Source organism: Rattus norvegicus, chromosome 11 (assembly GCF_036323735.1).
Source record: "Rattus norvegicus strain BN/NHsdMcwi chromosome 11, GRCr8, whole genome shotgun sequence".
Lineage (NCBI taxonomy): Eukaryota > Metazoa > Chordata > Mammalia > Rodentia > Muridae > Rattus > Rattus norvegicus.
In genome coordinates this window covers 83,129,021-83,146,685 of record NC_086029.1, presented here as the reverse complement: position 1 = coordinate 83,146,685, position 17,665 = coordinate 83,129,021, and the positions used below count along the sequence as shown (strand labels likewise).

Below are 17,665 nucleotides of genomic sequence, written 5' to 3'. Positions count from 1 at the left end.
GCAAGCGAGAATGCAGATCGTAGTCTCCCTTTTGAATGAGAACCTGTAACTTTCAGATTTCACCATGACATAAGAATGCACTCTTTTTACAAATTCCATATAATAACCTTAACCTGAGAAAAAATAAAAACATATTTTGATGTAGTTCCTAAAGATGAGAGCTTCCTGCCTATCTAAGCGCTACTGCCTACCCTGTGTGTCCTAAGACGGTGGCGTGGTGCAGCGGTCCCCGCCCTTGGACATCTCTTTGGTTCACATTAGCACCATTCTGCAACAGGAACTCACATGTCACCAAAGAGCCCTTGAAGGGAAGAAGATGACAGTGTATAAATACAAACAGGAAAGAGTACATCTGTACGTAAGAAACAGAGAAAGAAGTTAGACTTGTTTCTTCCAATAACTAAGTAATACAAAATTGTTTACAGTTTCAAGTCCAGCAAAACACACTACTCCCCGGCATCATCAGAATTCTCTTCCAACTTCCCCTCCCAGGTCAGAAACAACCACATGATGCTTGGGATTCGCTAGTGAGAGAATTCTTTATTTCTAACCCCTTTAGAACAGTAACATTAATGAAGCTTGGTTTAGAATTTATGCTATTTTCTACTTTGCCAGATCAATGAAAACTTCAATGCATTAATTCATACCCCTCATGCAAACTAAATACATTAATTCACACCCCTGATATAGATTGAATGCATTAATTCATACCCCTAATATAGCCTTAATGTATTGATTCACACCCCTAATACAGCCTGAATGCATTAATTCACACCCCTGATACAGCCTGAATGCATTAACTCACACCCCTAATACAGCCTGAATGCATTAATCCATACCCCTAATACAGCCTGGATGTATTGATTCACACCCCTGATACAGCCTGAATGTATTGATTCACACCCCTGATACAGCCTGAATGCATTGATTCACACCCCTGATACAGCCTGAATGCATTGATTCACACCCCTGATACAGCCTGAATGCATTGATTCACACCCCTGATACAGCCTGAATGCATTGATTCACACCCCTGATACAGCCTGAATGCATTAATCCATACCCCTAATACAGCCTGAATGAGTGGTGTTGCTTGGTTTTCATCTGAATTAGCCCAGTTCACATCTGCACCATGAGCCAAAGCCTCGGCCATTTTGGGAAGGTTTTTTTCATACGAAGCCCTATAAAGCTGAAGTCCTGGATTAAGATGTTTAGAGTCGAGAAACACAGAAGATTCTTGCCTTTCTCCTTCTGGAAAGCAAAGCACAAATACAGTAATAAGAATGTGCTCACACCACAGGATGCTAATAGTGTAAGAAGCATAGAAAGAGCTTGCGAGAAGGAAGGGTTCTGCGGAGTGAACGACAGTGACTGGAAAAGCAAAGTGAAGATGAACTTAGAGATAACTTCGGGACAGTAAGTGACTACTAGGATTCCGTATAGTGTGTGCGTGTGTGTGTGCATGCCTGTGTGCGTGTGTGCCTGTGTGTGCCTGTGCGTGCGTGTGTGTGCCTGTGTGCCTGTGTGTGCCTGTGTGTGCGTGTGTGTACACGTGTGTGTGTGCGCGTGTATGCGTGTGTGTGTGTGTGCGTGTGATGCTCAATTTTGAAAGAGAACTCTTCAGCTCATGATGTCAACATTGTGACATAAGAAATGATGAATGGTTATTCATCTGTACCAATGAGCATATGAGAGATTCATTATTTCTTACAGACTAATCATTATAGTGTTATCTACACTCTGAAGTCACAATTAATTAGACTTGAAACTGGACATGTAGGAGAAATTTTATTACATTTAGCATCCTTGTTTCAGGGTGGGTAGATGTGAGTGTGGAGGTCATCAGACAACCATTGGGACTTGGTTCTCCCCTTCCACCAAGTGGGTCTCTGGCTTGAACTCAGGTCACAAGGACTGGCAGCAGGGACCTTTGCCTGCCGGGCCATCTCACCAGTACATTTTTAAGTATTTGAGAAATTCTTAATGCCTGCTGTGTTCTATTAGGGACTGCTGTGAAATATAATTCCAGACACAGTTCCTCTTATAATTGCAATGCTGCAGGAAATGTTGTGACATTTCTACACATGTAATTCCTTCCCCTGTGTTTCACTCTTATGTTGCCCGGCGCCATTAATATCTCAGAAATTTTCCTTTAGTAGGTCTAAATCTTATAGTAAAAGTTTGGGAAAGGACAATAAAAACACTGGAGAAGTTGATGTAGGAAAATATAATAGCAGAGTTGTTCTTCAAATGAATACAAGAGAAGACAAACCCAGTCCTCTCAACTAAACAAATGCTGCCTTTTGTCATCTGACGGGAGGCAGAGTGGTGGTCAGGGACTGAGATTCTGATGGTCAGGAGAGGCCAGTTACAGAGGTAAGGAGACTGGGTGATGGGAACACCAACACTCCCATGGGCCACAACTCATGCATCAGCCATGTTCTAATATATCAACTACGCTTCCTCCCCTCCCCAACAGGAAGGTGGACAGCACAGAGGAACGACCCCGGATATCGACCTCTGGCCCTCGTGTGAGCACACAGAGGCAAACACACCCGCAGAAGAACTGACATTTGCCACATGCATCTGATGACAAACTCCACCAATCAACACAGGCTTTCATCAGGACTCACCGGGCTCGTATAAGCTATTGGCTGACACGGTGGAAGGTAAAGACTCCCGTCCATCATCAGAGCATTGCTGGATCCCACTGTCATTACTTTTGACTGTGTTTAAAAAAGAAAAAAAAGGCTAGAGATTAAAGTTCCCATCACTTAGAAAAACGTCTCCCACAAGCAGCAAGTTACAAAATGAGCTGGTAAATGGAAACATGGACTTATCGCCACCAGCAACGAACTTACTACAAGCCTAATCCTTTGGTAACTTAGCTAATTGGAACATAAAGAAGTCACAAGGCCTGAAAAGAAACTAACTTTCAGAGTTCTAACACATCTCATTACCCCACAAATGCTGGGAGTAGCGAGGCGCTTAATTTACTGTATGACTGTGGTGATGTCCTGAGACAATGGCAACATTAGAGAAATGGCCACACCGCACAATGACCACTGGCACAGACTGGGAATGCTCCACGACAGTACTTACTACTACGCAGTTTTGAAGAAGTATCAAAGTAGGAGAAGAGTGAATCTAGCTCATCAGGACAGAACAGAGACTCCCGCCTGGCCTCGTCGCTATTTACAGCAGCCACTGGGGACATGCAAGTTAGCAAAGCACAAAGCAGGCCGTAAGAAGGGGAGGCAGGAAAAAACGTTACTGGGGAAGTGTAGGGAGAACATAGGAGGGAAAACAGTAGTTAACCAGATACCCAGGCTTTAGGCGTAATCACCCAAAATCCCATCTCCCCTGGCTACGAAGCAGCCGTACTCTGCAGAGCACAGACTGTACCTAGAAATTCAAACCACGGGACTATCTCAGGTGACAGTCTTAAAGACAAAGAAATCCAGTTTTCCCTTAGAAAGCACAGAAGGAAACAGGCCGCTAGTATTTGTAAAACAAAACAAAAACAAAAACAAAAACCCTACAATGGCCATAACCATGAGATTTAAAAAGTGGTTTCAGCTCAGGGTAATATCACAGGTAAAATACCTGGGGTGTGGACAGACACTCTGGTGTGGCTCAGTCTCTGGTCCTCACAGCTCTTGGAGATGATCCTTTTCTCCTGCTCGGAAGGTGACAGCAATGTAGAGTATTTATCCACGAATTTCCTCTCCACATATTTTGCTCTGATATATGCCTCCTTCTCCTGTCTGGGAAACAGAAGAGAGACAAAATGTTCTATTTAGCCCCTTAGCAGACTTCTACATGTAGGACTAAAAGTCTCATTTCACAGTCAGTCTGCCTTTCTCGTCTTCGGAAGCTGCACAGAGTGTGTGATTAACACTTGCTGAACTAAGTCAAATCATGCAAAACAATTCACAGTAGATGGTAGAAACTTTATCTTTGAGAAATTAATGAACAGACTACTTCTGTGTGGGGGTGTGTGCACGCTCGTGTGTGCACATGTGTGTAAGCTGGCGCGCACACAGGCACATAAGAGCCCAGAGTTCAACACCAGGCACCGTCTTCAATCACTAGCTTTTTTTTTTTTTTTTTTGATATGGCCTTTCATTGAACCTGGAACTGTCTAAGCCATTGAGATTAGCTGGCAGGCAAGCCCAGCAGCTGGGCTCTGCCTCCCCAGCACTGGGGCTACAGGCAAGCTCTGACACACGCCATGCCTTTAACATAAGTGCTAAGTAAGGAACCAAACCAAAGCCTGGGCCTGAGGAGTGCTGTCTCTTAAATGCCTACCACTGACAGGACTCGGAACCACCTGAATGGCAAAGAGCTTTGAGGTTCCTGTGTAGAGTGATTTTATGATTCGTTGTCACCTGAAGACTACAAATGATTGACTGCCCGTAAGGCACATGGATCGAATGAGCACACTGCAGACAGACAGTCACGTGGAAACAGAAGTGACGACTTCTAAACACTCCGCCACAAGGTTTGAAGTCACACTGGATTTCTGACTATTGAGGAAACAGCACATTAAGATAATCATACCTTTGTCCTGGCTGTGGTTTCTTTACTCCCATTTTTTCCAGTTTAGCTTCATAAACACGATTTATAACATCGTTCCCCAGTTCACACATAAGCTATTTGGCAGGAAAACAAAAGCACAAGCTAAATATTCAAACTCCTACAAATAAGTTAAACTTTTAAATTCCTTTAAGAGGGAACGACTAATTCCTCTTTACAGACTGCAACTGTGCATTCCACAGAGGAAGGTTAAAGTTAAAATGAGCCAAAGGCCAAAGTTGGTTAAATAGTTCTTCATCAGAATACTGTAACTCCTATAACAGATAGCATCCAGCCATCCAGCCATCCAGCCATCCAGCCATCCAGCCATCCAGCCATTCATCCATCCATCCATCCAGACATCCAGACATCCATCCAGCCATTCATCCATCCATCCATCCAGCCATCCATCCAGACATCCAGCCATCCAGCCATCCAGCCACCAGCCATCCAGCCATCTATCCATCCATCCATCCAGCCAGCCAGCCAGCCAGCCAGCCATTCATCCATTCATCCATCCATCCATCCAGACATCCATCCATCCAGCCAGCCAGCCAGCCAGCCATCCATCCATCCAGACATCCAGCCATCCAGCCAGACATCCAGCCATCCATCCAGACATCCAGCCATCCAGCCACCAGCCATCCAGCCATCTATCCAGCCATACAGCCATCTATCCAGCCATACAGCCACCAGCCATACAGCCATCTATCCAGCCATACAGCCACCAGCCAGCCAGCCATCTATCCAGCCAGCCAGCCAGCCAGCCAGCCAGCCAGCCAGCCAGCCAGCCAGCCAGCCAGCCATCTAGCCAGCCAGCCAGCCAGCCAGCCAGCCAGCCAGCCAGCCAGTCAGCCAGCCAGCCAGCCAGCCAGCGAGCAAGAGAGCCCACACCTCTGGAGGCACCTGCACTTAGTGTGCACATCCACACAGAGACTCAAACACATACACATAATTAAAAACAGTAACAGTAAACCTCTCAATAAAGCCACATTTATCACATGTCTATCTATATGTCACTGTATATCACAGACTACTGACTGTGCTATGCCCATGCTCGGGCAGGATGTCGGACAGCAGAGCATCACACGCAGTTAGGTGAAGGTTAGCTACTGCCAACTCAAGGACGGTGAATTAAAATGAGACGGGTTTTAAGACGTCCCTCACTCCTACTTTATAGGAATATTAAGATTTACCTGACGGAGTTCGCTGACCTTGCTTACAGACTCACTGGGTATTTGAGTCCCACCACCCAGCAACCACTCACTCCTTGTGCACTGCTACAGAGCTCTTCAGACTCTTCCCCCTGGGCCATCTCCTTCTCTACTTCAGTCTTGACTTCCCCACGGTTAGCTCATCTCAGGGACATGAGATCTACCATCACCCGTGAAATGTTTTCATGCAAATATTTATCTCACCTTTAAGAGCTCAGGCTCCCAAGTGTCTAAAGTTAAAGATCTCACTTTCGAAAAATGAACCCCGAGACTCCTACATAGGAAACAAGATAGCATTATTCTTTTTTTTATTTAAAGATTTATTTATTATATATAAGTACACTGTCTTCAGACACACCAGAAGAGGGCGTCAGATCTCATTACAGATGGTTGTGAGCCACCATGTGGTTGCTGGGATTTGAACTCAGGACCTCTGGAAGACCAGTCAGTGCTCTTAACCGCTGAGCCATCTCTCCAGCCCAAGACAGCATTATTCTTAATATGAAATGATTAAGCCACTCTTTGTGCATTTACCCCCACACACAGATGGCACTCACATATAAATACGGATGGACCCTCTGGTCATTAATGAATGAACCAAAGTCATCAAAACATGTTACAAACTAAAATTACCCACTGTATAAAATGTGCAACTATAAACTAATAAACTAGGGAACTGGGAAAAAGGCCCACTAACAAAAACAGCAACAACAAAAGTACCCACAATAATTTGCAGCAAGTATTTAAGCCAAAGGAACGGTCCACTTTGAGCGATCATACCCACCGATGAATCCCAGAGCACTCAATACACAAGGTAATGCCCAGGTTGATGCTGGCCCAGCGGGGGTCTGCGAGACCACAGTCGCAGCAGCTGGTGTTGCCAGGGATACACTGCACACGCTGCAGAGCACTTTCTCCTTTCAGTAATTTCTCTTTAGACTCACTTCCAGAATCTAGGCTTCCTGTCGATGGAGACGATTTCTTATCCAGTTTCTAAAAGAATCAACAGTTATTTGATCTTTTATTGCTTTTTGTAAAGGACCATAAGAACTTGCTGCATGTTTAATACTACAAACAAAAGCTTCTAGCCCATAAATTAAGCATCTATTTCCACAGGCATTATTCTAGGCACTAGAGACACAGGTTTTATGAACAGACTTCCTCAATGAGGGGGAAATACACACATTTACAGTTGGGTGATGACTGACAGTGAACACATGAACAAGACATGAGGGCAGAGAGAGGGAAAGGCAGGGTGGGAGACGTGCTATTATTAAAACCCAATAATAAGATATAATCCCGGCACTTGCAGACTGAGGCAGGACGATCATAAGCTAAGCCGTAGCTGCCCAGGGCAGCCCTCTCAAAAGAATGAAGCAAGCAAAAGGAAGAGAGTACTCTATGCCTCAGTCCCCCAAAGTGTTAACTACAAGCAAGTTACTCTAATTACCACAGTTAATAAATAGAAAAATTATGCTATGACACAGTAAAATGCTATAAAATGTATCATTTTCATAGTGAACCAAAAACAAAACACGATATGCAGAAAACTAATTTTTGTAAGTACACATCAATAATAAAGACTCTTTAATAAGCAATGGGCTTCACGCAATAATCACCAGCCAGATGTCAAGATGTAGCTCTTGATTTTGAGCACCTAAAGATACAGTCTGAAGACTTCATGCTTAGAACCGCCCCACCGTGTACAAGCCAGTGTGCTAGCCAGAATCACTGGAGACAGAATTTGATTGTCTTTTCTGAAAACAACACAGCATTAGGGAGGCTGAGCAAACATGTAATATGGGGATGTGGAATTCCCGAGGCATGAGAGGAGAGAAAGGAGAGCACCCACTTCAAGAACACAGCCTTGTGCAGGCCGCTGGACCCTACACAGGGTCCACACACTTGCTTGCCTGCGTGGGACACACGTGAGTCGATTTCAGACACAAAAACAATGGCAATAAAGGATTATGACATGCTGAATAAAAGAAAAGAACACAGGAACACAGCTAAAAATTTGTCACAAATTCAAATTCAACTGGGCAAGGAACCGAATATTTACAATTTCAAAGTACTTCCCCCACAAAATACCTATTCCCCACAGGTCAGAAGAGCCTCACAATGGAAAGATGGGACAGATAAAACTATGTGCCACTTCAAAGGGTGGCCTGAGAACACAGTGTTTACATACAATGTTCTTCCCAAATATGTAAAACCCAGCTAAATAATGAGTCTGTGATTTTTCAAAACTTTTGAGGTCAAAGGTCAGACTAACCCTGAAGCCCTAACTACACCCAACTGAGGGAGTCGTGAGGACTACCACACAGTTTTGCTGTAAAGAGCATTACTGAGGCAATCCTTAAACACGATGCTTTTGGGGACTGAACAGTGGAGACGTATCAAGGACAACGTCTCCACTGTGATGTCTGTACCACAACTGTGCAAGAGATCTCATCCTAGGCTCGTGCAAAGTGCTAGCAACTTACTCTCGAGCAGTGAAGGGGAAGGAGTTATCTGTACTGTATGCGGAAATTCTACACATTTGAGGTTTCAAAAATTTTTAAAATACATCTGGTTATCAGAAGATGTTTGAAATGTAAAATTAACAAACAGAATTATCATCTATGGAAAAGGTACCAGTATTTAAAGCATATTGGTTCATTCCCAATTTCTTTGCTAATGTTTCTGTTCCCAATAAGAGAGGCTGAGAGCTAAAAAAGGCATGCTTGCTCTGGAAGCAGAGACGTCCCAGGGTTCTCTCTCTAACCCCAGGCCAGTAAGGGACTAACTCTCACATAACTAAGAACGAATGGAAGCTCTTTCTCTAAAGGAGAAATCAGCTGGGAGGTCAAAGGCAGGAGACAAATGCACACACATTCAGTGCTAAGAGCCCAGCATCCACTTCTCCCAGCCCATTCCTTGTGCCTGTGGAAGAGATCAGGGAATTTTCCTTTGGGAAAGGCACTTTTGCTCAACACATAGTCCAAATTTAAAAAAAAAAAAAAAAAAAAACAAAAACCTTATATTCAACAAAATCTTAGCTATGTGTTCAGTGTACACTCTCAACTTACAACAATTAGCACATTACAAGAAAGCCAAGAAAAACCTCTTATAAAACAATTCTTAATCTAGTTGTTTACAGGATTACCTAAGAAAAAGGTTTTTTGTTTGTTCGTTTGTTTGTTTTTTAATTCATGACTCAGGATACCTCCCTACGAGTCAGGGTGGCCTGGAGGCCCAAATCCCACAGGCTGTGGCCACTGCTCTTGTTTACCCACGGTAACTAGAGGGTTGCTGAAGACATCACTCGCTTTGGATGCAGAACAGAGAGATTAGCCTCAAACTGACCAGGAACCTCTCTCCTTGCGGGCCGCCTTACAGAAATCCAGAAGCTGCTGAGGAGAGAGAAGACTTCACTAGCCTCATCCAGCCCTGGACCCTACATGCTAACAACACCGACCTGCTAGAAAGATGAACCCTCAGGTACAGTAGTGCTGTCATGGTTTGGTGTTCACCAACTGCTTTCTGTAGGAATCTCAGGGCTGTTCCACAGAAGGGATTTTGTGCTTGGTCAGGAGCCTATAACATGGGAGATCATAGGCCGTAGGGGGAGACCATCCTTACTGTACTGCTAAATGGCCGACCGTCAAACTACTCTAAAGGTTTATGCTTGGACTCATGTTTTGTGCTACTCTCAACTTGGTTCGCTAAGTTTCTTTTTGCACAGAGCAGGGGTTAATGCAGAGACTCACAACTGATCAGGTGCAGAATATAAACAACTTTGAGCACTCAACTGTGGATGGCTCATCTGATTCAACCTCCCACCATCCAAGGTTCAGGGGAGAAGAGAGGGCTGAGATAATATCAGAGCTGGCAGACGGGGAGGAGAGCTGCGAAACCCTCAGATTTGGACGGCACATGGTCATTGAAAGCATCACAAGGTCAAGCCAATCAAAGTCCTCCCATGGATGACAGGTGAGACCACGAGGTCCCACCCCTTCCAGAGGACCTACTGGCAGGTGACGGTTGCTAAGGGAACTTCCCTCCTGTGAGGATGTGGCTCATGGTATGTTGTTGCTCATGCCTCAGGAGTCAGCCGCACACCCACATACTCACGGACAGTACTAAATGAACTCAGAATGATGAACAACAAAAACGTGAAAAGATGAGAGAGGTGGGAGCAGGGACACTATGGAGGGCTTGAGGAAGTCCCGGCAGGTGAATGTGATCAATGTACATTATAAAAATGTACAGGATTTCTAAAGAACATGAAAACGATCACTTTCAAAGACAAAGTAAATAATTTTAGGCATGGATGGCACTTAGCAAATGAGAAGTGAAGGTTCAGTACTACCACCATGAGAAAATAACAGAGTCAAGAAACAATGATCAAAAAGGAATTCTTGAAAATTAAATAGGTTCCAGCAGAATGGCAACATGCAAGGAAAAACAATGACACCAGTTCAGAAGTTCCAGAGAGAGAGTTGGAGGAAAGAAATAGGAAAGATGGGTAATAAGAAAAGTGGCCCTGAAAACTAAAAACCAAAAGAGCAGAAGAAACAACGTAACGCTGTCTCCCTCGGCTCCACCCCTGGTAACCACAGGGTTTCTCTATGTAGAGCAGGCTGTTCTGGAACCCTCTCTCTCTCTGTGTAGACCAGGCTAGCCTTGTCTTCCGAGAGTTGGGACTAAAGGAGCACCACCATAAAGCTGTTTCTTAAGAACTGTTTCCAACCTAAGAATTTTATACCTAGCCAAACTACCAAACAAATGTAAAGATGAAAACTCTCTGCTCTGGAGAATGTGAAATCACAAATGCCTCACTTTCTGGAAACTACTGAAGGAAGTCCTCAAGCTTTTAATTCAATAAGGAGAAACATGTGGGTCAACAGAAAGAAAGGAACATTAAAAAAATGACTGTGTAAGAAAGCTGCAGGGTAATAGCTATACTACGCTGAAAGTTTGGGGGTACCTGGCCCAGAGATGATTCAGGTAATAGAAAACACTGAGGGCCTCTTCACTAACGTGTCTTTTTGTCTCATCATCTGTCCAGGTAAGCTGTAGACTGAAGAAATCTCTTCTCTGAGAATGATCAGAACAGTGGTTTTCAACCTGTGGGTCACAACCTCTTTGGGAGTTGAATGACCCTTTCACAGGTCACCTGAGACTATCAAAAAACATGGATATTTACATTATGATCCATAACAGTAGCAAAATTACAGTTAAATAAAGTAGCAGCAAAGACAATTTTATGGTTAGGGGTCACAACTACACAAGGAACTGTATTAAAGGGTCACAGCATTAGGAAAGTTGAGAACCACTAGCTTAGAACAAATTGTTCCATCAATGCCTGCTTAGGAAGTTTCTAGTTTGATCTACTGGGAGCCCCAGGTTTGCCCACAATAACCTTTAAACACTCCTGTTAGCTATCTGTCACTAAGCATATGCCTCAGCCCAAACCTAATGACCCAAGAATGGGTCCATTCCTCAAGGCTTTTCTTCATGGACAACAGGGGCTTTCCTTTTTTTTTTTTTTTTAACTTTTTATTTAGTATTGATTTAAAACTAAAAAACTAAACTCACAAAGTACTCACTATTGACCAAAAAAAAAAAAAAATCAAAATATTCAGGAGAAAAACCGCTAGCATGGGAACACTTTATTTCAATCTGGAATACACACTCAAATATTAAAATAAAGATATATCTAGATACCAAAAGAGAACAGTAGGTAAGGGCTGGAGATGCAGTTCAGGTAGAAGAGTGCTTGTCTATCATGCATCAAGCCCACAGCTTGATCTCAAACAGCCTGAAATCCAGTGTGGAAGTGAACGCCTGTAATCCCAGCCTTCAGGAAGCACAAACAGGAGGATCACAAATTCAATGTCACCTTCACTACACAGTGAGTCCCACGTCAGCCTGTGCTACATGAACCATCAAGAAAGGAAGAATTAAAGAGAGGATGTAAGAAATGGGAAAAGTGAGTAGGGAAAGGAGGGGCACACAGAAAGATAAACAGAACTGAAATCTAAAAACATCTCCATTTATAAAATCATGTTCTCTTAAAAGGGATGCCATAGCCATACATTACAAGTGAGATCTAAAACACTCACGATGCCTCTACTAACCTCTGATTCATCGCCTTTCTCTCTGTAAGCAGTTGCAATACTGGTCTGAACAGCCTTAATCCAGGCCTGGCGAAGCTTTTCGGAATCTGCTTGGAGCATGCAACTTCTAAAAGGAAACAGCATCATTTTGTCAGACAATAAATAACAAGGGGAAATCCGCACACTTCTCCTCACTGTTCAGCACATTTTAAAGGCAGAATGTCTGTGTACTGGTGTCTTCCTGAATGTAAGTCTGTGTACCACTGTGTATGTGACATCCCTGAAGGCCAGAAGACGGTGTAGACCCCAGGCCTGTAGTTACGGACAGGTGTGCCACCACCGTGTGTTCTGGACGTGAACCCTGGTCCTTGGGAAGAGCGGCTCGTGCTCTTAACCCATGAGCCAGCTCTCGAGCTGCCCCGTAATAATTTTTAGCAAAAAGTCACTTTAGTTGAAAGAAGGGTTTCAACGTTCATCTATCTTTTAGGCAAGTATGATTGTGACAAAATCAAGATATAAATAAAAACATTACCTCTTAAAAACAAATTACCTATCCCAAAACTTAAAACATTATAAATAATCCAAATGCAGTGGCACACCTGGACCTCCGCGTCTCAGGGCTGGAAGTGCTGAGTTCCAGGCCTGCCTGGGCTATGACAGAGCAGACTGGACTGTATAAGGAAACGCTCACAAAGGGTGTGTGTGCATACACATGTGCTACGCGTGTGAATGTGTATGTGTATGTGTAAGTGTGTGTGTTCTCTCACATTTTCTCCCCGTCTCTCCCCACAACGTAAGCAGAACATTCCTTTTAAAAAATGGGTATAAATCCCATTTGTCATATGCTCTCAATTCAACATAATATCACAAAAGTTTCCCATGGACCAGGCTTGGTGCTACAGACTTGTAATCTCAGCTACTCAAGAGGCTGACGCAGGAGAATGACAAGTTCAGGTCTTGCTATCATCAAGATATAAACAGTAAAACTTACCAGTTTAAAAGGGCATATAAATGATGCTTACAGAGGGGCAGAGCTCAGTACTCGGTGCTTGCCTAACAGCTCACAGCCCACTGAGTAAATAAGTAAACCCTGCAGGTTTCAAAGAAGACGACTCATGAAGAAAAGCCGGATAAACACGGATAGAACATCTGTATTTGCTACTGGAAGTCATGTTCAAAACATTAATTCTATTGCACTGAAACTGTAAATCAGATTTCTCACAGAAACATAAAAACAGTTCTCAAATTCTTGCCAACATCGTACTTTGTGGGAGAGACGACCTCAAAGCAGAACCGTCGCTCGATGTCTTCACAGTGCTTCACTGTGCAGAGCCTGAGGTCTTCCACCACCACAGTGGGGCTGTCCTGCAGCAAAGAGACAGACCCAGGGTCACCGGCTCAGCCTTCTGCACCACCAGCAGCAACCACAAACTTCAAGCACAGTCCCGGAGACGGTCTCTAATGGATCTCCATTTTATCCTACAGTTGCTGTGCAGAGGTTATTATGCAGCTAAGGGAGGCGACTCCACATCATTCAGTTAATCTGTCTTATCAAAATCTACATGTAAGTTGCGTGCAATCATTCACAGAAGGGACTGGCCTGCAGCGGGCACGTGTAAGTACTCAGGCCTCTCCTTGTAGGTCCTCTGCCCACCCATGCCCACTACACCGCAAGCTACTTTCTCCCCCAGGGAGAAACCTTTCATGAATCCTGTGTTTAACGGCCTGGAGAGAAACAAGATATTGATACATTCTTCTTAAAATCCTTACAAGAAAGAGAAAAGATTTTATCGTTTTCTAATTAAAATACTAGTACAAAAATCAGAAGAAAGCACCCAGGGCAACTTGAGCCTGTGCTTACTGCAGCCGTCTCACAAGTGCTGGGTCCCTGCCGTCTCACAAGTGGTGGGTCCCTGCCGTCTCACAAGTGCTGGGTGCCTGCCGTCTCACAAGTGCTGGGTGCCTGCCGTCTCACAAGTGCTGGGTGCCTGCCGTCTCACAAGTGCTGGGTGCCTGCCGTCTCACAAGTGCTGGGTGCCTGCCGTCTCACAAGTGCTGGGTCCCTGCCGTCTCACAAGTGCTGGGTCCCTGCCGTCTCACAAGTGCTGGCTCAGACCACCGCTCCAAGGCTAACTGTGCAAAGCAAGCTAGCAATAGCAAATGTGCCATTACTCACAGTGTCCAGCATTCTCACAAGCCGTCCCAGTACAGCTCTCCAGTACATAAAATCCCTTCCTCGGAGTAAGGCTCCAGCAAACACACACACAAGCACAGCAGTAACAGAGTGCAGGGTTCCCGTTTACCTTATTAACATATGTATTTTGATTTATGTCACTTTAAGGTGTTCTATACTGTCACCACCTGACCTTAGATAATGTGTATGAAAGACTTACTGTCTGCAGCCTCAGAATAGTACCATAGGACATCAGGTTACCCCTGCTGCCATCTCTGGCTCAGACCACAGCTCCAAGGCTAACTGTGTAATGGAATTAGTAAAATAAAGGGAATTATCGAGCTACACAAAACATCTCAAGTCTAGGAATTAAAATTTCACAGTTGGAGCGGGAAAGATGGCTCAGTGGTTAAGGGTGCGCACAGCCCTTGCAGCAGACACAGGTTTGGTTCAGGCAGCTCACAGCTACCTATTCGATTCCAGCAGACCTGATGCCTGCCCTCTTCTCACCTCCACAGGAACTGCACTCGAGTGTACACATCTACACTCAAGACACACAAATACATGTCATAATTCAGAATAAAAATAAAATCCTAATGAAAAGGGGTGGAGAGATATCGCAGCAGTTAGGGGCACGAGCTGCTCCTTCAGAGGACCCAGGTTTGATTCCCAGCATCTGTAAATCTAGTTTTGGGGGATCAGAGGGCCACTTCTGGCCTTTGTGGACACTGTATACATGATACAAAGACATACATGAAGGCAAAATACTCCTACACATTCAAAGAAGTAAAAAGAAAAAAATGTTTGAAAAGAATTCATGATTGGAGAACTAAAAAGATGGCTCAACCTGGAAGGGCACTTAGTGCACTGAGGACCAGAGCCGGCTCACGGCACTCACATCAGGCGCCCTACAACCATCTGTGACGCCCAGTCAGGTCTCTGTGAGCACCTGCACGCACATGCTGAGATACATACGTACACATAATTAAAACATGACAATGACACACACAGGGCTCAGTGACGAAGGCCTTAATCCTGCATTCTGGAGGCAGAGGCTGCCAGATCTCTGAGTGAGGCCGGGCCAGCGTAATCAGTGAGTTCCAGGCCTGCCAGGGGTGCAGAGGCAGACTGTGCCTTAAAATAATAATCTGGGGGTTGGGGATTTGGCTCAGTGGTAGAGCGCTTGCCTAGGAAGCGCAAGGTCCTGGGTTTAATCCCCAGCCCTGAAAAAAAGAAAAGGAAAAAAAAAAAATAATCTGGTGCCTCTGGGGGAAACTGCAGCCGCACGTACAAACCTGCAGTCAGACATACATGTACACACAGATGAAAATGAATCTATTTTCAAAAAGAATTTAGAATTCAAATCACTATGAAAGTTCGAGGGTTACCAGCTCCCACTCCACTTGTAATATAAACCCAAACATAAAACCAAAAAGCAGTCACTTCAAGAGTTTTGCATGTGGATATTTATGGACTTCAGTGTTCACAGAAACAAAGAGCTAAAACCAGAACTCACCGGCTTTCTGCTTTACTGCTTAACAAAGCACCTACCTTAAACTTTTTCTGGTAAACCAGCTGATTGTTCTGTATGGAGAACCAGCGTCTAGACAGAGAGGAGACAGTGACGATCACACAATCACACACGTGCGGTTGGTTACTCTGAGCTGGGGACGTTTGGAGAACCACTTTGCTGTCACGACTGAGGTGTCTAACTACCGAAAGCTCGGAATACACATCTTAACCTCACGGGTTAGGGAGGCGGACTCGCTGTTTGGGTTCATTTTATGTCATAACTTTATATCATCACAAAAGCTTCTATTTTTCCCTGCTAAGACCATAAAACTGTCTTTAAGGTTCAAACATGATAGTTTTATTTTTGAGGTGTTCAAAATAATTACAATCTTTTTCCTCAAGTATCAACACTGATGATATAGAAAACAGCACTGTGAATAAAATGACCAATTATAAAAGTAAAACATTAAGATAAATGGTAATTTACTTTCAAACCTTCAGAAGTTCAGCAAATGTTTGACTTGATCAGCAAAACAAGAGACTAATACTTTGAACTTTATCAAAGAGGAGATGATCACAAACTTCATTTCAAAATACTTCTCAGGAAAATAATGTCACCACATACAATCCTCCCAACTGCCTAAATGCCTCTCCTCATTGCTATAAAGTTATTTGGAAAACAATTTGCTCACTATGTTCTTTAGAAAAAAAGCTAGGCAACGTAAGCCACAGCCACTAACTCAGTAAAGTAATAAAGGGAACTAAAGACATACCAGATAAAACCAGTCAAAAGCCATTCACAAAGGAAGCGAACTTCTCACCAAGCACGAAGAGTGAACAATATCTGAGCAGTTATTTTTAAATTAGTTTCATATGAGATGATTTTTAATTAGTTATTAATCTATTAGCAGACAGAGATTCTACCTTTTCATTGATACTAATACAAATTACTAGAAATTGTATTTTGGTGTTTTGATTTTCTATTTTAAAACTTTTGGTCATTTCTCCAAAGCTGAGAGACCAGAAGACGCCTCGGCGGTTTTTCGGCCTTGTACGGGGCGGGGGTAGGTTTTCTTGCCACTTGAAGACACAACAAACCTTTTTCATCGAATGAGAGTTTTGTTAAATAAGCATCTAAATAAAACAAGGTAGGGTGCTGCTGAACGCAAATCAACAGACCAGAAAAGGGAGAACTTCCAGGGTCTTGCTCAGGGGTAGGCAGGGGTTAGAGACGTTAGAGAAAACTCCTACATACAGAGCGGATGGCGCAGCCTGGCACATGGATAACGTGCAATGGAAACAATCTCTCCATCTGATCCAGTCTTGTTCTTAGAGCCCACTGAGGAAGGTGACCTACATCAATAACATCTGTACATCACAGGAGTCCTCTTACACAGTTTGGGGAAAACTATTTTTATTGAACAATGGGATGATGTCACATCATCATTGTAAACTTTTCATGCTTCTGAGGGCCACAAAATTATTTTTTCTTTTAACCTTGTCCATATTAGGGCAGTATTTCCTAGAAATAGGAATAATAATAATAATAATAATAATAATAATAATAATAATAATCTAGATTAAACTGTCTCTGTTCCATCAGGAACTATCCCTTCAATTATTAACCTTGTGGAACATGTGTATTTCTGAAGTTCAGTTTCCCTGACATTTATGTGCTTCTGGGTAACATTCTTATAGCATCGGGTTTTGTAACATACTTAGAAAAGGAAGGGGTTGGGGATTTAGCTCAGTGGTAGAGCGCTTGACTAGGAAGCGCAAGGCCCTGGGTTCGGTCCCCAGCTCCGAAAAAAAGAACCAAAAAAAAAAAAAAAAAAGAAAGAAAAGGCAATACAAAGTTCTCTTCATTTGTGACCTCCTTAAAGAAAACATACTATACCCTAGGTAGGGAAGAATGGAATTACAAAGCTGTATCTGTCTGACACAATCCTCCTTTGACCACCACTAAAAACACACATCTGACATCAACCAGAACTCTAGTTAGGTACATAAAGGGCATTCAGTTTATGTGACATGCATGTAATATAGGTATCTGGGCAGTGTAGGCATGTGCTCTGGTGTGCATG

At 43.6% G+C, this 17,665-nt stretch overlaps 1 protein-coding gene across 4 annotated transcripts in view; it reads right to left on the bottom strand.

The window, feature by feature from the left end:
* Nucleotides 1–17,665, bottom strand: part of Acap2 (ArfGAP with coiled-coil, ankyrin repeat and PH domains 2) — a 115,664-nt gene that overhangs the window by 12,420 nt on the left and 85,579 nt on the right. For 2 of the 4 annotated variants that reach the window (XM_006248489.5, XM_006248487.4), the window contains 11 exons: nt 15,621–15,672; nt 13,161–13,261; nt 11,918–12,023; nt 6,577–6,785; nt 5,997–6,066; nt 4,564–4,655; nt 3,607–3,767; nt 3,103–3,207; nt 2,634–2,726; nt 1,064–1,251; nt 192–301 (listed from right to left, as the gene is read on the bottom strand). In XM_006248489.5, the coding sequence (XP_006248551.1) occupies nt 192–301; nt 1,064–1,251; nt 2,634–2,726; nt 3,103–3,207; nt 3,607–3,767; nt 4,564–4,655; nt 5,997–6,066; nt 6,577–6,785; nt 11,918–12,023; nt 13,161–13,261; nt 15,621–15,672 (1,287 nt within the window). The remainder of the gene's footprint in view (nt 1–191; nt 302–1,063; nt 1,252–2,633; nt 2,727–3,102; nt 3,208–3,606; nt 3,768–4,563; nt 4,656–5,996; nt 6,067–6,576; nt 6,786–11,917; nt 12,024–13,160; nt 13,262–15,620; nt 15,673–17,665) is intronic. The other 2 variants (XM_006248491.5, NM_001034006.2) reach the window with 1 other exon arrangement.